Here is a 21,193-nt window from a genome sequence, read left to right as displayed (position 1 = left end):
GCATTTTTATTGCCCATGAAGAAGTTTTATTTCTTAATTAATAAAATATCATGAGAACCATTGACAAACCATACATTTCCTGAAAAGGTGGACTTTGGGGAATAATCTAGTGAGATTTTTGCAAAGCCTTACCTGCTTGGGGGTGATTTATAACCCTAATTACCTGTTAATTAGCTAATTAACAGGTATGCTCAGGTGAGCCAAAAAGCGGTGAAATGTTGTATTTTTTTAATAAGACAAGACATAAACACCAAATTTTCAGGATATGTCCTTGGGGGAACTACACTGAGTGCAGAATTATTAGACAAGTTGTATTTTTGAGGATTAGTTTTATTATTGAACAACAACTATGTTCTCAATCAACCAAAACGACTCATAAATATCAAAGCTGAATATGTATGGAAGTTAGAGTGGGGCGTTTTTAGTTTTGGCCATTTTAGGAGAATGTGTATGTGTTCAGGTAACTTTCACTGTGCAGAATTATTAGGCAACTTAATAAAAACCAAATATGTAGCCATTTCACTTATTTATTTTCACCAGGTACACTGATATGACAACTCCAGATTTGCAAATAAACATATCTGACATTCAAACACAAAACAAAAACAAATCAGTGACCAATATAGCCACCCTTCTTCATGAGGACACTCAAAAGCCTTCCATCCATAGATTCTGTCAATTTCTTTATCTGTTCACGACCAACATTGTGTGCAGCAGCAACCATGGCCTCCCAGACGCTGTTCAGAGAGGTATACTGTTTTCCCTCTTTGTAGACCTCACGTTTTATAATGGACCACAGGTTCTCTATGGGGTTTAGGTCAGGTGAACAAGGGGGCCATGTCATTATTTTTTCACCTTTCAGACCTTTACTGGCTAGCCACGCAGTGGAGTATTTGGACGCATGAGATGGAGCATTATCCTGCATGAAAATCATGTTCTTCTTGAAAGATGCTGACTTTTTCCTATACCACTGCTTGAAGAAGGTTTCTTCCAGGAACTGGCAGTAGGTCTGGGAGTTGAGTTTGAGTCCATCCTCAACTCGAAAAGGTCCAACAAGCTCGTCTTTGATGATACCAGCCCATAGCAGTACTCCACCTCCACCTTGCTGGCGTCTGAGTCGGAGTGGAGCTCTGTGCCCATTACTGATCCAGCCACAGGCCTATCCATCTGGCCCATCAAGAGTCACTCTCATCTCATCAGACCACAGCACCTTAGAAAAATCAGTCTTAAGATATTTCTTGGCCCAGTCTTGACGTTTTATCTTGTGTGCCTTACTCAGTGGTGGTCGTTTTTCAGCCTTCCTTACCTTGGCCATGTCCCTCAGTATTGCACACCTTGTACTCTGACACTCCAGGAATGTTGCAACTCTGGAATATGGCAGAACTGGATGCTAATGGCTGCTTGTTAGCTTCACGCTTGATTTTCCGCAGATCATGTGCAGTTATTTTGCGCCTTTTTTTCCCACAAGCTTCTTTCGACCCTGTTGACTATTTGCAATGAAACGCTTGATTGTTTGGTGATCACGTTTCAACATCTTCGCAATTTCAAGAGTGCTGCATCCGTCTGCAAGACATCTCACAATTTTAGACTTTTCACAGTCTGTCAGATCTCTCTTCTGACCCATTTTGCCAGAGGAAAAGAGGTTGCCTAATAATTATGCACACCTGATATAGGGTGTCGATGTCATTAGACCACACCCCCTCTCATTACACAGATGCACAACACCTGATATACTTAATTGGTAGTAGGCTTTCAAGCCTAAACAGCTTGGAGTGGGACAACATGCATTAAAAGGATGTTGTGGTCAAAATACTCACTTGCCTAATAATTCTGCACTCAGAGTAGTAGTACATTTTTGCAAATTCAGCTCATTTGCATAAACCGTTGCCATGGCAACAGCAGATACCCTAGCAACCGGGGGCATACTGGGTTTAGCGTGGTCTGGTTGTACCAGAGAGGGTCAGAATAGTTATTATTGTTGTACTGAACTAATGTAGACCTAGTTTGGCTATTTTGATAGATTTCATCATCTTTGGATATTTGAATAATATAATATATGGGATCAGATCTAATTTACCACATTATTTTATCTGTTCTATTTCAGTCATAGCAACCAACATTTATACTTCATTCTTTAATCACTAAAAGTTGATACACGTGTAGCCATATTTCTTGGCAGTGTATCCTGACATTTTGATATTAATATACAAAGTCTGAATGATTTTACACCATCTGAAGCTAAAGCGTGTGTGTTGAAATGCTGTTTTACGATTTGGTGAGTTGTAAACCGAGCGTGACGTCGCACGCTCTGATTGGCTGCCGAGTTCAAAATGAAGCCGTTCATTAACACCCGATAGTTAATTTATGCACGATCATATTTAAACTGTTTACCTGGCCTTTGGCCAGGTTGGGGAGTGTGGAGTTTGAACATATTTCTATTTGAATTTCACCGTTCTGATGGTCTCCTTGCCGCAACCGTCTTCGTCTACAAGATGCTATTTTCCCACCAAAATGACACTTCCGAACAGCGCTGAACAGCTCCAAAGATGCACGAAGATGACACACTCCTGCCACGGGGCGGAGCGGGACAAAAACAAAGATGGCGGACCTTGTGTCGAAAAGGTGCCTTTTACGAACAATTTCTTCACAATTATGGGTAAAACCTTTCGATTACGTTCATTATGTCTTATATTAAATATAGTTAGTTTTTTGTTTCTTTTTTATCAGACATCTGGTTTTTAGGTTTGTTTACCTGACATGTTTCGACGTACGACTGTCGTCTTCCTCAGAGTGTCACCGGATGTTATTGGTGACGCATCTTTTATCAGCTGATGATTCCGAAGGCGTGGCCTTCCTGTCTGGATTGACAGGTCGGTCACGCCTTCTACTGTCAGTTCGTCCCCTGCAAGATGGCACTCCAGGTATGGGAGAGCATGTATGCTCCCTCATCTCGGTTGACGGTCCTCGGGCTTCGCTTACGGATCTCCATGGCCTCCCTGATCCAGCGCTGATGTTTATTATCTTCTGTGCGGATGACTCTGGCATTCCCCCAGTCCATAATATGATTTTCCCTTTTGCAATGATCTGTTATGGCTGACTTATAATTTTCCTGTTGTGCCTTTTCTTTTATTGTTCGGGTTTGTCTTGTAGCTGTCTCCTTTTCGCACTCTTTCTTATGTTCATTTTTTCTTGTGTTGAAACTCCTTCCTGTCTCCCCAATGTAAGTTTTATTGCATAATTGGCATGGAATCTCATATATGGTGTTGCATCTGTTGTCCGGATGTATTCTGTCTTTGGGATGAACCAGGATCTGACGGAGTGTTGTGTGTGGTTTGACAGGTGTGTTAATGTTGTGTTTCCTCATTGCTCTTTGAATGCGTTCAGTTATTCCCCTAATGTATGGTAATGTAACTACTCCCCTGTGTTCTTGTTTGTTAGTTTGTTTTTTCTCTTTCTTCTGTGTTTTGTTGTTCTTAACCTGTTCCACCCCTTTGGATATTGCCCATTGTGGATATTGACATGCCTTCAGTGCGTGTTGTATATGTTGTTCCTAGGTAGATAGCATTGGTTCAGTCACATACAACTTATCAAAAGCACTCACCGAAATAATTAAACCATTACTAGGACTCACAGACCAACACTGCAAAAACTCAAAACAACTGGCAGAAGAACTAAAAAAACATCAAAATGCAGCAAGACGAAGTTTTCATATCACACGACGTCATATCTCTTTTCACCAGAATACCCACGGAAGCCACCATACAGATAGTACAAGAAAAATTAAAAACAGACAGGACGCTCAAGAAACGCACAAACCTCACCGTACAAGACATCACTCAGCTCCTTCAATTCATCACCACATCCACATACTTTCAGTTCAGGAACACAATTTACAGACGAAAGGAAGGTTTTGCCATGGGAGACCCACTATCAGCCATCATGTGCGGCTTTTTCATGGAAGATCTGGAACAGAAAGCACTCACTACAATACCAGCAGAATACAGGCCAACACTCTGGAAACGTTACGTGGATGACATATTAGAAAAAGTTAAGAAGGGACACACTCAACAACTCACCGACCATCTCAACACCATAGACAATACCGGCAATATAAAATTCACACATGAAGAGGAAACGGAGCAGTCAATAGCATTTTTGGATTTAAAAATACATCACACAGAAGATGGGGACATCAAAATAAAAGTACACAGAAAACCCACACACACCGACCAATATTTAAACTGGACTTCCGAACACCCCATAATGCACAAAATATCAGTAGTCAGAACATTACATGAACGCACAGCAATAATTACAGATCCACAGGACAAAGAACAGGAGGAACAACATATACAACACGCACTGAAGGCATGTCAATATCCACAATGGGCAATATCCAAAGGGGTGGAACAGGCTAAGAACAACAAAACACAGAAGAAAGAGAAAAAACAAACTAACAAACAAGAACACAGGGGAGTAGTTACATTACCATACATCAGGGGAATAACTGAACGCATTCAAAGAGCAATGAGGAAACACAACATTAACACACCTGTCAAACCACACACAACACTCCGTCAGATCCTGGTTCATCCCAAAGACAGAATACATCCGGACAACAGATGCAACACCATATATGAGATTCCATGTCAATTATGCAATAAAACTTACATTGGGGAGACAGGAAGGAGTTTCAACACAAGAAAAAATGAACATAAGAAAGAGTGCGAAAAGGAGACAGCTATAAGACAAACCCGAACAATAAAAGAAAAGGCACAACAGGAAAATTATAAGTCAGCCATAACAGATCATTGCAAAAGGGAAAATCATATTATGGACTGGGGGAATGCCAGAGTCATCCGCACAGAAGATAATAAACATCAGCGCTGGATCAGGGAGGCCATGGAGATCCGTAAGCGAAGCCCGAGGACCATCAACCGAGATGAGGGAGCATACATGCTCTCCCATACCTGGAGTGCCATCTTGCAGGGGACGAACTGACAGTAGAAGGCGTGACCGACCTGTCAATCCAGACAGGAAGGCCACGCCTTCGGAATCATCAGCTGATAAAAGATGCGTCACCAATAACATCCGGTGACACTCTGAGGAAGACGACAGTCGTACGTCGAAACATGTCAGGTAAACAAACCCAAAAACTAGATGTCTGATAAAAAAGAAACAAAAAACTAACTATTATGGGTAAAATATGAGTAAAATTTTTAATTTGTATCGAAAACGTACTGGCCCGCCCGGGCCACTGTTTGGCCAAATTTAGTGGCCCGAACTGGCCCGAAAGACATAAAAACGCCGCCGGGCCATCAGGCAAGTGCTAATGTCGAGCCCTGGGCATCATGGTCTGGGAGGGAGGGAGGGAGGGGGAGAGAGAGAGAGAGAGAGAGAGAGAGAGAGATCAGCCAGTGTGCCTAGTTCGGCGTGAACTATTCTGAACTGGTGGTGGCACCTATTTATACTCCCCTGGCTGCTTGAGGAGGGTAGAGAGAGGCCCCACTTAAATGATGTCAGGTGTGTGCATTTGGCTGGCTCTGCCCCGTGGCCATGCTGACTGCAGTGGTCCAAAGCAGAGGTGCTGAATTGGTGCTGTTCCTTCAGCACCATCAATGCAGCAGTGTGAGGAGCGACATACAGGACAGGTGGTGATTTTCTTAGGCCACTGCCACATCAGTTATGTTAAATATACAGTACATATGTTAATAACACAATAAAATGTTCAAATGTTACACAATAAATATAGAATTTACAAAGATGTGGGAGGGCGGCACGGTGGTGTAGTGGTTAGCGCTGTCGCCTCACAGCAAGAAGGTCCTGGGTTCGAGCCCCGGGGCCGGCGAGGACCTTTCTGTGCGGAGTTTGCATGTTCTCCCCGTGTCTGCGTGGGTTTCCTCCGGGTGCTCCGGTTTCCCCCACAGTCCAAAGACATGCAGGTTAGGTTAACTGGTGACTCTAAATTGAGCGTAGGTGTGAATGTGAGTGTGAATGGTTGTCTGTGTCTGTGTCAGCCCTGTGATGACCTGGCAACTTGTCCAGTGTGTACCCCGCCTTTCGCCCGTAGTCAGCTGGGATAGGCTCCAGCTTGCCTGCGACCCTGTAGAACAGGATAAAGCGGCTACAGATAATGAGATGAGATGTTAATAACACAATAAAATGTTCAAATGTTACACAATAAATATAGAATTTACAAAGATGTGGGAGGGTGGCAAGGTGGTGTAGTGGTTAGCGCTGTCGCCTCACAGCAAGAAAGTCCGGGTTCGAGCCCCGTGGCTGACGAGGGCCTTTCTGTGTGGAGTTTGCATGTTCTCCCCATGTTCGCGTGGGTTTCCTCCGGGTGCTCCGGTTTCCCCCACAGTCCAAAGACATGCAGGTTAGGTTAACTGGTGACTCTAAATTGAGCGTAGGTGTGAATGTGAGTGTGAATGGTTGTCTGTGTCTATGTGTCAGCCCTGTGATGACCTGGCGACTTGTCCAGGGTGTACCCCGCCTTTCGCCCGTAGTCAGCTGGGATAGGATCCAGCTCGCCTGCAACCCTGTAGAACAGGATAAAGCGGCTAGAGATAATGAGATGAGACAAAGATGTGGGATGGTCAAGGCTTGTGTGCACAGGAAATTCATTCTGTCCTTTTGGGGTCATTAGCCCAAAATGTTTGGGAAATAATGTCACACTGAGGCAGAACTGTGATGATTGGGCGTGGTGGAATGAGTGGGTGTGGCTGTTTGTGGGTTACCAGCAGGAAGTAGTTAATATGGTCATGAGGGTGAAGTTAACAAGATATGTGGCTATGGGCCTTAGAAGTTGTAAAGTTTGTAATGAGTGGGTATGGCAATGGGTGGAGTCTGTGTGTGTTTACTTCTATATTCTTACTCAGGTTCATCAAGCCACAGCTCTCCATCCCTGTTCACCAGCAGCCACAAGAACTCCACCTGTCACAGGTGTGTGTGTGTGTGTGAGAGAGAAATATACAGTTTCAACACTCAAGAATGTTGAATGTACTGTTTCTGTGTATTATCCTATATTACGGTTTTTCTCTGTTGTTTTATCACAGCTGTGGAACCAGTAACCACATTCTCTTAACAATCAACAAAACCTGTAGAACAATAACACATTTTACAAAACTCTTTGCTGTCACTGCAAAACTCACTACTCCAATCTGCAAAACTGCACAGTCCACTCAAACAATAACTCAAAGCATTACAACAGTAACACATCCAAGCATTCGCTGAATATTCACAAGTAAAACACTAAGCACATGTCTCACTGAGGCAGAGCAAAAACCACAATAAGTTTATATCCCAATTCTTGTTTCATAAATTTATTGTAATTCACCATACACATCACTGATAAGAGTACACAGAGATGGTCCAACAAAGTGAAAGGCAAAAAACAGAAGACACATATTCACTTAAGTGAAATTTTACTGTTTTGGGTGTATACCATATACGTATATTTAACAGTTATTCCATGAAATCGAGTCATACATGAGCTGATAGTGAACAAGGCACATAGCACTGAGTTGTCTATAAGCCATGAACGATGAGACTGAGTGGAATAACTGTTTTATTCTCTCCACATTCACTGGATTTTGAGAAATGGAGCATTTTTATTTTTTGCAAATTCAATAAATAAAAACTTTATACAAAACGTCCGACAAAATCATTTCCGCTTAGAATGTAAACAACCTGGCAAAATGACAGGAGCAATTTGTGAAAATTTCTATAATAGAATTAATTCTTGGAAAATAAAAAAAATACATTCTTACCATCAAATACTTTTATTCCATATTTTGTTGTTTTTTTTATTTTTTGGGGTTTCGTTTTTGAGTAGAGCTTTTATTTCATCCTTGGTGGGTTCAGTAACATGCTCCGCCATTTTCTTCTTCTTCTTTAGGCTTTTTTTGGCAGTTGGCTAACCAACTTAAAGGTGCATTACTGCCACCAACTGGGCTGGAGTGTGAAACAGGAGATATGGGGGGGACCGGGGGTGGGTGGGGGGGACACTATATTCTTTTAACCATTTCTGTTTCCCTTAAATACTTGATAAAGTAATATATCTGACTTAATGCACTCCACCATTTTGTTTTTCTCTACTCATGGTATATGAGCTGATATCCTAGTAGTAGAGTAGCCAATCAGAGCAAGTGATTGCTCATATTCAGTGAATATGAATATATAATACAGTTAGGGGGCAATATAGAAAAAAAATTGCCATTTGCTTGAGAATTAGAATCAAAAGCTACTACTCTGCCTGATCGATCCTGTCCGGGTATTGGACCACATATTTTCATCAACATGACAAAAAATATTTTCCTTGACAATGCAACATGTTAAATCCCGCTGGGCATGCCTGAGCTAGCCCTGGCAGTCAGAGGCTCTGACTGCCCTTAAAGCCTTAGTCATAGCATCCAACAGCAGCATTTGGTTGTAAGGAATGTGGTAATAAGCCTTCCATCTCCAGGCAGAAAAAAACTCCTCAGTAGGATTGAGGAATGGCGAATATGGAGGAAGGAATTCAGTGGACCTGCTTGTATAAACCACTCCATCACTGCAGAGGGATAGAAGAGGACACTGTCCCATATGACTACATAATGTGGGCCACTGACTTCAACATCCTGTTGCCATTGAGCAGCCAGTAGAAGTCTATAAAGCTCATCAAGGAATGAACAAAGTTTAATAGAGTTATATGGACCAACTGTTGGGAAGTATGCCACAGGACCATTGTCTGATATGTCTGCAAAAAAAAGAAACCTTTATTTGTTACATGCACACTTCAAGCACAGTGAAATTCATCCTCTGCATTTAACCCATCTGAAGCAGTGAACACACACACACACACACACACACACACACACACACACACACACACACACACACACTCAGAGCAGTGGGCAGCCACACCAGAGCACCCGGGGAGCAGTCAGGGGTTCAGTACCTCGCTCAAGGGCACCTCAGCCCAAGGCCGCCCCACGTCAACCTAACTGCATGTCTTTGGATTGTGGGGGAAACCGGAGCACACCCACACAGACAGAATATGCAAACTCCACACAGAAAGGCCCTCGCCAGCCGTTGGGTTCTAACCCGGAACCTTCTTGCTGTGAGGCGACCGTGCTAACCACTACACCACCATGCCACCCACGATAAAAGAGTAATGTTTGACCCTCTTTGCTCTGGTTTGCGTACTGTTCACATCAAGAAATTTGTGTGGTACAACACTGGACTCCAGTTCCATGATCCTGTGCAATAACAGACAGTGCAAAGTGAAATACATGAGAGGGCCAATGAAAAAGTACACATGACCTCTCCATGGAGTAATCTGTGGTTGGTAGAAGAGAGCAGAAGAGTTTCGGACGAGAGGCGAAACGTCTTCAAGACTTTTCAAGCAAGTCCAGTTGCTCTCTTCTACCAACCACAGATTACTATGTACCTGGACGACTGAGTATCTTCACAGATATCTCCATGGAGTACAATATGTGCTCCACATGTATACCACATTACCTCTACATGCTGATGTCTCACCTCTTTCACCTGTTGACTGTTCTTATCAAAGGACACTTGAGGATTTGTTTCATGCTAATGTTGTGGCATTTCGAGACCCGATCAGTGGTGAATATTCTGATAGAATCAGTGTTGTAGAAATTTGTCTGGTTTGCAATTATAGCTGTCTGTATTGTCCTTAAACGTATGTTACTGTTCCTCAACACCATCTGAAGAATCTCTGCCTCTTGTGCAGCAGTAAAGATCTTTAAAGATCTTGTGTTGTCCACCAGCAGCAGGTCTTTTTTCAATTCTGTGAAGTCAACATATTTCTGCTAACATGTTTTTATAGTATATATACACACATCAATTACTGTATACATTGTAGAGTTAGGGTAACATACATGTGCAAATACAGAGCATGTATGTTTGGGTGCCTGACCGATTTTCTCTCCCGAACGTCTGAACAACTGATGCCACATGTGAGCATAGAACATCTGGATGAACCCTCATATGAGCCAAACACAAAGAGAGGCCTTGATTTATCACATGATCTACAATGTTTGCTCTAATTTCATTGGAGACATCTGTTCTGTGTGTGTGTGTGCACGCACGCGCAGGAGGAGGAGGAGTAACAGCGAGGGGTGTGGTCATGAGATGTCAGTGAGGAAATCATGGTCTCTGATTGGTCAGTATGTCAGTTGTGCCTCAACTCCAAGCAAAATCACAGGTGAGAGTCTTTTACTATTTATTCACAAACACAGGAAGGAATTTATTTGCGCGTGGGCGCACACAAGTTATTAGCATGTTGATGAGGTCAGTTGTGTGTATTTATCCTTTGTGTGTTATCCTATGTTGATGTTTTAATGTGTGTGTGTGACTCAGTTCCTGCTCCACTGGACTATTCCTCTGAGTCGTGGAGTGCTGTTGTTGGGTTTGAATATTCCCACACAGTTGACCGAAAAACTGTGAAAAGACAGGAAGTGATCTATGGTTAGTTAGAATGCCAACACAATACACTCACATTCCAGTTTTAATACTGTGTTTAGAATAATAATTTACACCTTGGAAGTCTCTGATATCAAACCAGAAGAACGTTATCACTAATAAATGTAAAGTATTTATATTCAGTAAATGGTGTGATCTGATTGGTCTGTGAAGTCTTTTCTTCTTCTCCCTGATTGGTTAATTTGAGTTTTGGTTTCAGAGCTCATGCAGACAGAGTTTCATCATGTTCAGACTCTCACGGTGATGACTGATGTATTGAGGCGGGGCTTATTGGAGGAGGTGCAACTTGAACATGATGTGATTGGTCAGATTTTTCCATGTTTGGATGACCTCCTAACTCTGCACAGGAACTTCCTGACAGAGCTGGAGAACAGACACCACACTGCAACCCACCTGAGCACCAACAAGAACTTCATTATCCACAGGATCGGAGACATACTGCTACAGCAGGTGTGTATAATATTTATGCGTGTGCATACTGTGTTAATGTGTGTGCATCCTGTATTTGTGTGTGTGCATGCATGTGTGTGTGCGTGTGTAACCTGTGTTAATGTGTGTGTGTGCGTGCAGTTCTCAGGTCCATCTGCAGGTCACATGATGGCTTTGTATGGAAATTTCTGTAGTAAACAATCTGAAGCACTGAAAATTTATAAACAACTTCAACAGAGCAACAGGAAACTACAGCTATTCCTCAGAGTGAGTCTCTGTAACTCCAACACGCACACATCCATTAACATATTTAGTTTAGTTTCAATCATGTTAAAAACGTAAGTAAGAAACCAAACAAAAGAACCAATAAACATCTCCACAAACAACAAAATAATCCATGTCAGAAAAGTAGGAGGAAGTAAATTATTAAAGCGGCTAGAGATAATGAGATGAGACTGTACAGGATGTGGGGCGGCACGGTGGTGTAGTGGTTAGCGCTGTCGCCTCACAGCAAGAAGGTCCTGGGTTCGAGCCCCGTGGCCGGCGAGGGCCTTTCTGTGCGGAGTTTGCATGTTCTCCCCGTGTCCGCGTGGGTTTCCTCCGGGTGCTCCGGTTTCCCCCACAGTCCAAAGACATGCAGGTTAGGTTAACTGGTGACTCTAAATTGAGCGTAGGTGTGAATGTGAGTGTGAATGGTTGTCTGTGTCTATGTGTCAGCCCTGTGATGACCTGGCGACTTGTCCAGGGTGAACCCCGCCTTTCGCCCGTAGTCAGCTGGGATAGGATCCAGCTCGCCTGCGACCCTGTAGAACAGGATAAAGCGGCTACAAATAATGAGATGAGATGAATGTACAGGATGTTTATCATCACCAGTCCAACTGTCCACCCCACGTCCATCACACTAACTTACAGAATTACCTCAGTGTTCATCCTTCATCATTAACACATTAATCCATCATTACATTCACATTTTAACCCTTCAATGCATTAATACGTCAGTACACATTTGTGTGTGTGTGCTTATCTGTACAGCAGCAGAGCAGTAATTCCGTTATTAAACGCAGAGAAATCCCAGAATTCCTGCTGCTCGTCACACAGAGAATCACAAAGTACCCTGTCCTGCTGGAGAGACTACTGCAGCACACCGATGGTACACAACACACCTCTTACATCCCATTGTCCTACAGGGGGCGGAGTCAAACACTATGATGTGGTTTGTTATCCTGTAGGGGGTGGAGCTCAGAAATAGATAGTGGTTTATAAATCTCTAGGGGCAGAGTCGAACACTGTGATGTGTTTATTTTGTAGGGGTGGAGTCAAACACTGATGTATTTGTTATCCTGTAGGGGTGGAGTCATTCCCTGTGATGTGGTTTGTTGTCCTGTAGAGTCTGGAGTTGAGCATGATGATGTCATGGCGGCACTGGAGGGGGTGCGGTGTGTATTATCAGGTGTTGAGCTGCATGTGGAGAAAATCCAACGTGCACGAGAACTTGATGATATCATTAACCGTCTGGATCACAAGAGCTTCACCCGCCTGAAGAGTGGAGAGATCTACAGCAAACACACTCTCACACACAAACCACACACACTTACACACTCCGCTACACTCACTTGCAGGACTACATCAGGCAGACTAAGAGGTGTGTGTGTGTGCCTAAGTTCTTGTATGTTGCTTTTTCCATTCCCAAATAACATTTATTCTAATGTATATGTGTGTGTGTGTGTGTGTGTGTGTGTGTGTGTGTGTGTGTGTGTGTGTGTGTGTGTGTTTCTCCAGATGTTTTCGTGCTTCTTCTCTCTGATGTTCTGGTTTTCCTTCAGGAAAAAGAGCAGAAGTTCATATTTGCTGCATTGGTATATACACACACACACAGATACAGTGGCGCTTGAAAGTTTGTGAACCCTTTAGAATTTTCTATATTTCTGCATAAATATGACCTAAAACATCATCACATTTTCACACAAGTTCTAAAAGTAGATAAAGAGAACCCAGTTAAATAAATGAGACACAATATTATACTGGGTCATTTATTTATTGAGGAAAATGATCCAATATTACATATCTGTGAGTGGCAAAAGTATGTGAACCTCTAGGATTAGCAGTTCATTTGAAGGTGAAATTAGAGTCAGGTGTTTTCAATCAATGGGATGACAATCAGGTGTGAGTGGGCACCCTGTTTTATTTAAAGAACAGGGATCTATCAAAGTCTGATCTTCACAACACATGTCTGTGGAAGTGTATCATGGCATGAACAAAGGAGATTTCTGAGGACCTCAGAAAAAGCGTTGTTGATGCTCATCAGGCTGGAAAAGGTTACAAAACCATCTCTAAAGAGTTTGGACTCCACCAATCCACAGTCAGACAGATTGTGTACAAATGGAGGAAATTCAAGACCATTGTTACCCTCCCCAGGAGTGGTCGACCAACAAAGATCACTCCAAGAGCAAGGTGTGTAATAGTCGGCGAGGTCACAAAGGACCCCAGGGTAACCTCTAAGCAACTGAAGGCCTCTCTCACATTGGCTAATGTTAATGTTCATGAGTCCACCATCAGGAGAACACTGAACAACAATGGTGTGCATGGCAGGGTTGCAAGGAGAAAGCCACTGCTCTCCAAAAAGAACATTGCTGCTCGTCTGCAGTTTGCTAAAGATCACGTGGACAAGCCAGAAGGCTATTGGGAAAATGTTTTTTGGATGGATGAGACCAAAATAGAACTTTTTGGTTTAAATGGGAAGCGTTATGTTTGGAGAAAGGAAAACTGCATTCCAGCATAAGAACCTTATCCCATCTGTGAAACATGGTGGTGGTAGTATCATGGTTTGAGCCTGTTTTGCTGCATCTGGGCCAGGACGGCTTGCCATCATTGATGGAACAATGAATTCTGAATTATACCAGCGAATTCTAAAGGAAAATGTCAGGACATCTGTCCATGAGCTGAATCTCAAGAGAAGGTGGGTCATGCAGCAAGACAACGACCCTAAGCACACAAGTTGTTCGACCAAAGAATCGTTAAAGAAGAATAAAAGTTCATGTTTTGGAATGGCCAAGTCAAAGTCCTGACCTTAAGCCAGTGGAAATGTTGTGGAAGGATCTGAAGCGAGCAGTTCATGTGAGGAAACCCACCAACATCCCAGAGTTGAAGCTGTTCTGTACGGAGGAACGGGCTAAAATTCCTCCAAGCCGGTGTGCAGGACTGATCAACAGTTACCGCAAACGTTTAGTTGCAGTTATTGCTGCACAAGGGGGTCACACCAGATACTGAAAGCAAAGGGTCACATACTTTTGCCACTCACAGATATGTAATATTGGATCATTTTCCTCAATAAATAAATGACCAAGTATAATATTTTTGTCTCATTTGTTTAACTGGGTTCTCTTTATCTACTTTTAGGACTTGTGTGAAAATCTGATGATGTTTTAGGTCATATTTATGCAGAAATATAGGAAATTCTAAAGGGTTCACAAACTTTCAAGCACCACTATAGATAGATATACTCACCAGCCACTTTATTAGGAACACCCATCTACCTGCTGTTTTCTGCAGTTCTCTAATCAGCTGATCTCTCGACAGCAGCACAACGCATCAAATCCCACAGATACAAATCAAGAGCTTCAGTTAATGTTCAAACATCAGAATTGGGAAAACTGTGATCTCACAGTGTGACTTTCTCTCACTGTGGTCTGGGTGTTGGTTTGAGCCAGATGGACTGGTTTGAGTATTTCAGAAACTGCTGATCTCCTGGGGTTTTCACGCACAACAGTCTCTAGAGTTTACACAGAATGGTGCAGAAAACAAAAAAACATCATCGAATGAGCGACAGTTCTGTGGGTGGAAACAAACACCTTGTTGATGATAGAGGGTCAGAGGAAAATGGACAGACTGGTTCAAGCTTTTTTGCTCGGAAGGATATAGTAACTCATATAATCACTCTTTACAACCGTGGTGAGCAGAAAAGCATCTCAGCATGCAACAGCAGAAGAACACATTGGGTTCCACTCCTGCAGCCAAGAACAGCGATCTTAGAATCAACAACAAGTTCCTATTAAAGTGGCTGAGGAGTGTGTGTATTTAACAATTCTCAGTCATTTCACTATGTGTCTCTGTGTGTGTGTGTGTGTGTGTGTGTGTGTGTGTGTGTGTGTGTGTGTGTGTGTGTGTGTGTGTGTGTGTGGGCAGGAGCAGAAACCTGCTGTCGTCCCTCTGCGTGCTTTGATCCTGAGAGAAATAGCTAATCAGGATCGAGGACTGTTTCTAATCAGCAGTGAGGCAACAGAACCAGAAATGTATGAGATTCACACACACAGTCGCGAAGAGAGAGACAGGTGGATCACACTGCTGCAACACACCACAGACAGGTGTGTGTCTGAGTATGTGAGAGAGACAGAGAAAGAGAGACAGACAGACAGAGGCAGTGGTCAGGAAGTACACCACGAGGTTGTGCAAGTTGACTAAGCCATGCACACTAATGCTGTAAATTGAGTACTGTCGTTTTGTGGAAGTGTTCCAATCTGACAGACTGACGATCAACACGAGTGTGATATTTGGGACACAGCATACAGTTGTGGTCAGAAGTTTACATACAGGGACATGAATGCCATCTTGGATATGAATGTCATGGCAATATTTGAGCTTTCAGTAATTTCTTTGAACTGTTCTTTTTCTGTGGCAGAATGTACAGCATACAGCTTTAATAAAAAAAACACTAGAATTTGGTGCATAAGTTTTAAATTCCTTTGGGTTTTCTGAAATCAACACAGGGTCAAAATTAAAATGATACATACAGGGTCAAAAATGTACATACAGCACACCTAATATTTGGGTTAAATGTCTCTTCGCAAGATTAACCTTGACCAAACATTTTTATTTACCATGAACAAGCTTCTGGCAGAATTCTGGTTGGATATTTCATGACTCTTCATGGTAGAATTGGTAGAGTTCAATTACATTTTTTTTCTTTGCATGGACTCAACTTATAAGCACGATCCATATATTTTCAATAGGGTTGAAGTCAGGACTTGTTTTAAGCTTAAGGTATTATTATCTCATCTCATCTCATCTCATTACCTGTAGCCGCTTTATCCTGTTCTACAGGGTCGCAGGCGAGCTGGATCCTATCCCAGCTGACTACGGGTGAAAGGCGGGGTACACCCTGGACAAGTCGCCAGATCATCACAGGGCTGACACATAGACACAGACAACCATTCACACTCACATTCACACCTACGCTCAATTTAGAGTCACCAGTTAACCTAACCTGCATGTCTTTGGACTGTGGGGGAAACCGGAGCACCCGGAGGAAACCCACGCGGACACGGGGAGAACATGCAAACTCCACACAGAAAGGCCCTCGCCGGCCCCGGGGCTCGAACCCAGGACCTTCTTGCTGTGAGGCGACAGCGCTAACCACTACACTACCGTGCCACCGTTATTATTATTATTATTATTATTATTAAGAAGCTCAATTTACATAGTACTTTTCTCAAAATCCAAGGTCACTTTACAATTATCTCATCTCATCTCATTATCTGTAGCCGCTTTATCCTTCTACAGGGTCGCAGGCAAGCTGGATCCTATCCCAGCTGACTACGGGCGAAAGGCGGGGTACACCCTGGACAAGTCGCCAGATCATCACAGGGCTGACACATAGACACAGACAACCATTCACACTCACATTCACACCTACACTCAATTTAGAGTCACCAGTTAACCTAACCTGCATGTCTTTGGACTGTGGGGGAAACCGGAGCACCCGGAGGAAACCCACGCGGACACGGGGAGAACATGCAAACTCCACACAGAAAGGCCCTCGCCGGCCCCGGGGCTCGAACCCAGGACCTTCTTGCTGTGAGGCGACAGCGCTAACCACTACACTACCGTGCCACCGTTATTATTATTATTATTATTATTATTATTATTATTAAGAAGCTCAATTTACATAGTACTTTTCTCAAAATCCAAGGTCACTTTACAATTATAGGGAGGAAAAAAAAAACACTCCACCAAATAGAGGTCAGGATGGCATTCCAATGGTGTAGCAGCCACAGTCCCACCAAAAGGCACACGAAAACAAGTCCCACACTGCCAGCACAGACGCCGGGCAACATCACTCGGAACACCATGCCATGGATCAACAAAGCGAGCACAGACGCACCGTCACGCAGAGCATTGGTATGTCCCAAACCGCCTGCACAGCTGCCGGGACACCACCGAGCAACATCACTCAGAACATCATGCCAAGCACTGCTGCACAGAGCGCTGGACAACCACGATGTTAAAATGAGCAATGAGCTCACTGCAGTCCATAGCTAGGAGCACAGGCATCACCCATGGTGAACCAAGGCCTGGAGGGAACCGACACCCAAAACTGGGTCCGGAGTTACACCACAACCAGCAGAAAAAAACACTCAAACAAAAACAAGCATTAAACTACACAAACACACACACAAAAAAATGTAAGCCTGCTTTATCCTCCACAGCTAGTTCTGATGCATGTTTGGGTTCATTATCCTGTTGTAACTCCCAAGTCATGTTCAAGTTTCTGATGGTTTATGCTGAAGAATTCTGAGGTAGTCCTCCTTCTTCATTATTCCATCCACTTTGTGCAATGAACCAGTTCCACTGGCAGCAAAACAGCCCCAGAGCATGATGATCCTACCACCACCACCAGCTGGTACAGTGTCCCTCTGTACATGGTGGTCATTGTGGCCAAACAACTCAATCTTTGTCTCATCTGACCATACAGCTTTCCTCCAGAAGGCTTTTTCTTTGTCTGTGTGGTCAGCTTCAAACTTTAGTTAAGCTTGAAGGTGTCAGTTTTGGAGCAGGGGGTTATTTCTTGGATAGCAGCCTCTTAGTCCATGGGGACCTGATCTGTAGACAGTGATCCATCAGCTTCCAGTTCATGGCAGGGCTGTGCCATGGTGGTTCCAGATTGTTCCTGACCATCCAAACCAATTTCCTTTCAGCTGAGGGTGACAGTTTGGGTTTTCTTGAAGCAAAAGCATACAGCTTTTCTTAAAGCTGTATGCTGTACATTCTGCCACAGAAAAAGAACAGTTCAAAGAAATTACTGAAAGCTCAAATATTGCCATGACATTCATATCCAAGATGACATTCATGTCACTGTGTTTAAATTTCTGACCACAACTGCAGGTAAATCTGAATCATGTGATGTCTGTGTTTTTGTTTCAGTTTGCCTGACAATGAACTGAAGAACAATGAAGAGGTGAAATGCAAGGACATAAACACACTGCAAGGTACTAGTCTTTCTGTCCATCCATCTCTTTATCCATTTATCCATACATGCATTCAGCCATACTCCCCATCCAATTATCTCTCATCATGTCTCCATTAATTTATCCATCACTCCAGCCATCTATTCACCCATTAATTTATAATTCTTTCATCTATCTATCTAGTCATCCATTAAAAGACAAACATAAAGGGGTCAAATAAAGCAAAAATAATATGATAATAATAAAGTGATAAGAGCTGGAGGTGGACTTTAAAAGGAGGTGAACTTGAAAATAAGATGAAAACTGGTAAAGAGGTGAACTTGAAGAGGGAGTGGACTTCAATTCCATAAAATTTTATTGGCATAGCTCTTTCACCACTCGACATTACCACAAAGCAGCTGTACAGAAATCCAGATGTAAATGTTTTATTTATCCCTAATGTGCAAGCCAGAGGTGATGGTGGCAATGAAAAACTCTCTGAGATGGTATGAGGAAGAAACCTTGAGAGGAAATGGACTCAGAAAGTAACCCATCATCATCTGGGTGACACTAGATAGTGCGATTATACATAATTTGCTTCTATAACTGTGTCCCATGACACCGACCTGCTGCAGCACAGACACAGTAGGGTGTGAGCTGGTGGTTATGGAGCCTTTTATTTTCTGAGGTGAAAAGGGAATTGCAGATGGGAGTGCAGAGGGGGTCAGGGATGCCATCCTGAGGCACAGAGGGCAGTGTGGGATGTGTCAAGGTGCAGCATGGTGGCAGTCGCTGTGAGCATTGCCCATGGCCATGTGCTCTTCTGTGGTCCAGCACCACAGCAGTAGTAGTGTGAGGAGCATGTAGCAGTCATGCTCAATGGTAAATATGGATACAGATGGAGCCTTCTCTTTACCAAAATGTCTATATTATTCATCAGTCTTGGTGTAATTTAATATTTTACCAACTCAAGTGATCACGCATCTCATTACTATATCATGCTGTTCATTCATTAAACACAAACTGTTTTCTGGTGAACAGGGCAGTGTGTGGGAAAATCTCCTTTGATGCCCGTAACACAGCTTATAGACACCCACTGAAGCCTGTGTGTCAGTTAGTGTCTCTTAGGTGTTTGTGTGCTCACTCTTCAATGGGAAGAAAGATAAATACTTATTGGACAACAAGCTTTTAATGCTTGTTTTTGCTTTGTTTTTTTGTTGACATTTTGAGTCCCGCCCAGATGCACAGCCTGACGAGGAGCAAACAAAGTGTGGGTGGGTGCGTTTTTCACAGGGAAAAAAAACACGCAGAAGATTCTCACAGTCACAGCATGAGCATGACTGTAATGATGTTTACTGTGTGTGTGTGTGTGTGTGTGTGTGTGTGTGTGTGTGTGTAGAGGCTTTATTATCTCTAGATGTGCAGTTGTATGCAGTTCTGGAGGAGAAACTGAGGATGTGTGTTTGGACTTTAACTCACAAGCACCTGCTCATACAAACACACACACCACGTGGAGCAACACTACTGACTACTGCACAAGCAGAGGGTAAAGACACACACACACACACACAGTAAACATCATTACAGAGATGTTGAACATGCACACATTATGGACTCTAATGTACCGTAACACACGTAACAAGTGAAATCTAACAAATTCTTTGTCTTTTATTTCTCAGTAGTAAATCTGCTGGTGTGTGTGATATCACTGCTCTTTGGTTATCATGATTTCATTCAGCATGGTGAGTGTGTATTATTATTATTATTATTACATTTTTTTCTCAATTGCTTAGGCATAGTCATTCTTTTCAAAACCCTGCTTAACCCCTTTGGACATTAATGTGTACAACTGTACACATGAAGTTCCATAGCATTTTTCCTTGTTACCAAAGGGGATAAAGTTCTGAAAACTGATTAGTCATGTCATTGTCTCCTTCTGTCTCGAAAGACAATGGACTGCACCTGGATTGTCAGTTTGTTGTAGAGCAGCATCAGCTGTGACTGTAAAGTACAATTCTGGAGTGGCAGTCTCTGCCGCAGTCGCTGCATATGAACCCTGATGGTAATGAGGGTGTAGGAGCTGCTCTCTCTTCATCATTCCCTTCTGCCAAGCCACTGCTGTTCCCTTTTCACCTCAGCTCTCTTGATAGGTTAGGGTTAGGGTTAGGATAGGTTTTATGTCTCCTTATTAACATCAACCTGGGCAGTTTTACATAACAAGACTCCATTAAATCACTATAATCTGCTCTATAAAAGTTGTGACATTCATACATATAACACAAGGCTTGCAGCAGCAGGGCGACTGAGCGTCCCAAAGATTAATACTAATGCATTTATATGCACTGTTGAATACAGATCAATTAAAGCATGGAATAAGCTGCCAATCAAGTTAACTACATTGAATAGTAAAGTGGTTTTCAAAAAACATGTAAAAAAATATCTGAGCCTATCATATATAAAATAGGTTAATATAGAATCGAGGTAGAGATTTTTCAGGTTTAAAATCATTATTAAAGTAATTAAATTATATGGTTTTTTTTGTCTTCAATTGATGGTTGATTGAATGAATGTATTGAATTGTATAGAATTTTAACTCATCTCATCTCATCTCATTATCTCTAGCCGCTTTATCCTGTTCTACAGGGTCGCAGGCAAGCTGGAGCCTATCCCAGCTGACTACGGGCGAAAGGCGGGGTACACCCTGGACAAGTCGCCAGGTCATCACAGGGCTGACACATAGACACAGACAACCATTCACACTCACATTCACACCTATGGTCAATTTTAGAGTCACCAGTTAACCTAACCTGCATGTCTTTGGACTGTGGGGGAAACCGGAGCACCCGGAGGAAACCCACGCGGACACGGGGAGAACATGCAAACTCCACACAGAAAGGCCCTCGCCGGCCCCGCCCGGGGCTCGAACCCAGGACCTTCTTGCTGTGAGGCGACAGCGCTAACCACTACACCACCGTGCCGCCAGAATTTTAACTGTATATGATTTTATTGTTGGACCCCAGGAAGAATAGCTGGGTCTGTGCCCAGCTAATGGG

At 43.0% G+C, this 21,193-nt stretch overlaps 1 protein-coding gene across 6 annotated transcripts in view; it reads left to right on the top strand.

The window, feature by feature from the left end:
* The window catches only part of LOC132871395 (rho guanine nucleotide exchange factor 28-like), a 97,016-nt gene that overhangs the window by 52,900 nt on the left and 22,923 nt on the right, over positions 1–21,193 (top strand). For 4 of the 6 annotated variants that reach the window (XM_060905515.1, XM_060905518.1, XM_060905520.1 and 1 more), the window contains 12 exons: positions 6,882–6,945; positions 10,104–10,213; positions 10,369–10,476; positions 10,691–10,941; positions 11,062–11,187; positions 11,953–12,070; positions 12,308–12,562; positions 12,700–12,776; positions 15,103–15,281; positions 18,118–18,182; positions 19,540–19,686; positions 19,820–19,882. In XM_060905515.1, coding sequence (XP_060761498.1) covers positions 6,882–6,945; positions 10,104–10,213; positions 10,369–10,476; positions 10,691–10,941; positions 11,062–11,187; positions 11,953–12,070; positions 12,308–12,562; positions 12,700–12,776; positions 15,103–15,281; positions 18,118–18,182; positions 19,540–19,686; positions 19,820–19,882 — 1,563 coding nt within the window. The remainder of the gene's footprint in view (positions 1–6,881; positions 6,946–10,103; positions 10,214–10,368; positions 10,477–10,690; positions 10,942–11,061; positions 11,188–11,952; positions 12,071–12,307; positions 12,563–12,699; positions 12,777–15,102; positions 15,282–18,117; positions 18,183–19,539; positions 19,687–19,819; positions 19,883–21,193) is intronic. The other 2 variants (XM_060905517.1, XM_060905516.1) reach the window with 2 other exon arrangements.

The sequence above is a fragment of the Neoarius graeffei genome, chromosome 23 (assembly GCF_027579695.1).
Source record: "Neoarius graeffei isolate fNeoGra1 chromosome 23, fNeoGra1.pri, whole genome shotgun sequence".
NCBI classification, from domain to species: Eukaryota; Metazoa; Chordata; class Actinopteri; order Siluriformes; family Ariidae; genus Neoarius; species Neoarius graeffei.
This window is presented reverse-complemented; position numbering and strand designations above follow the sequence as displayed.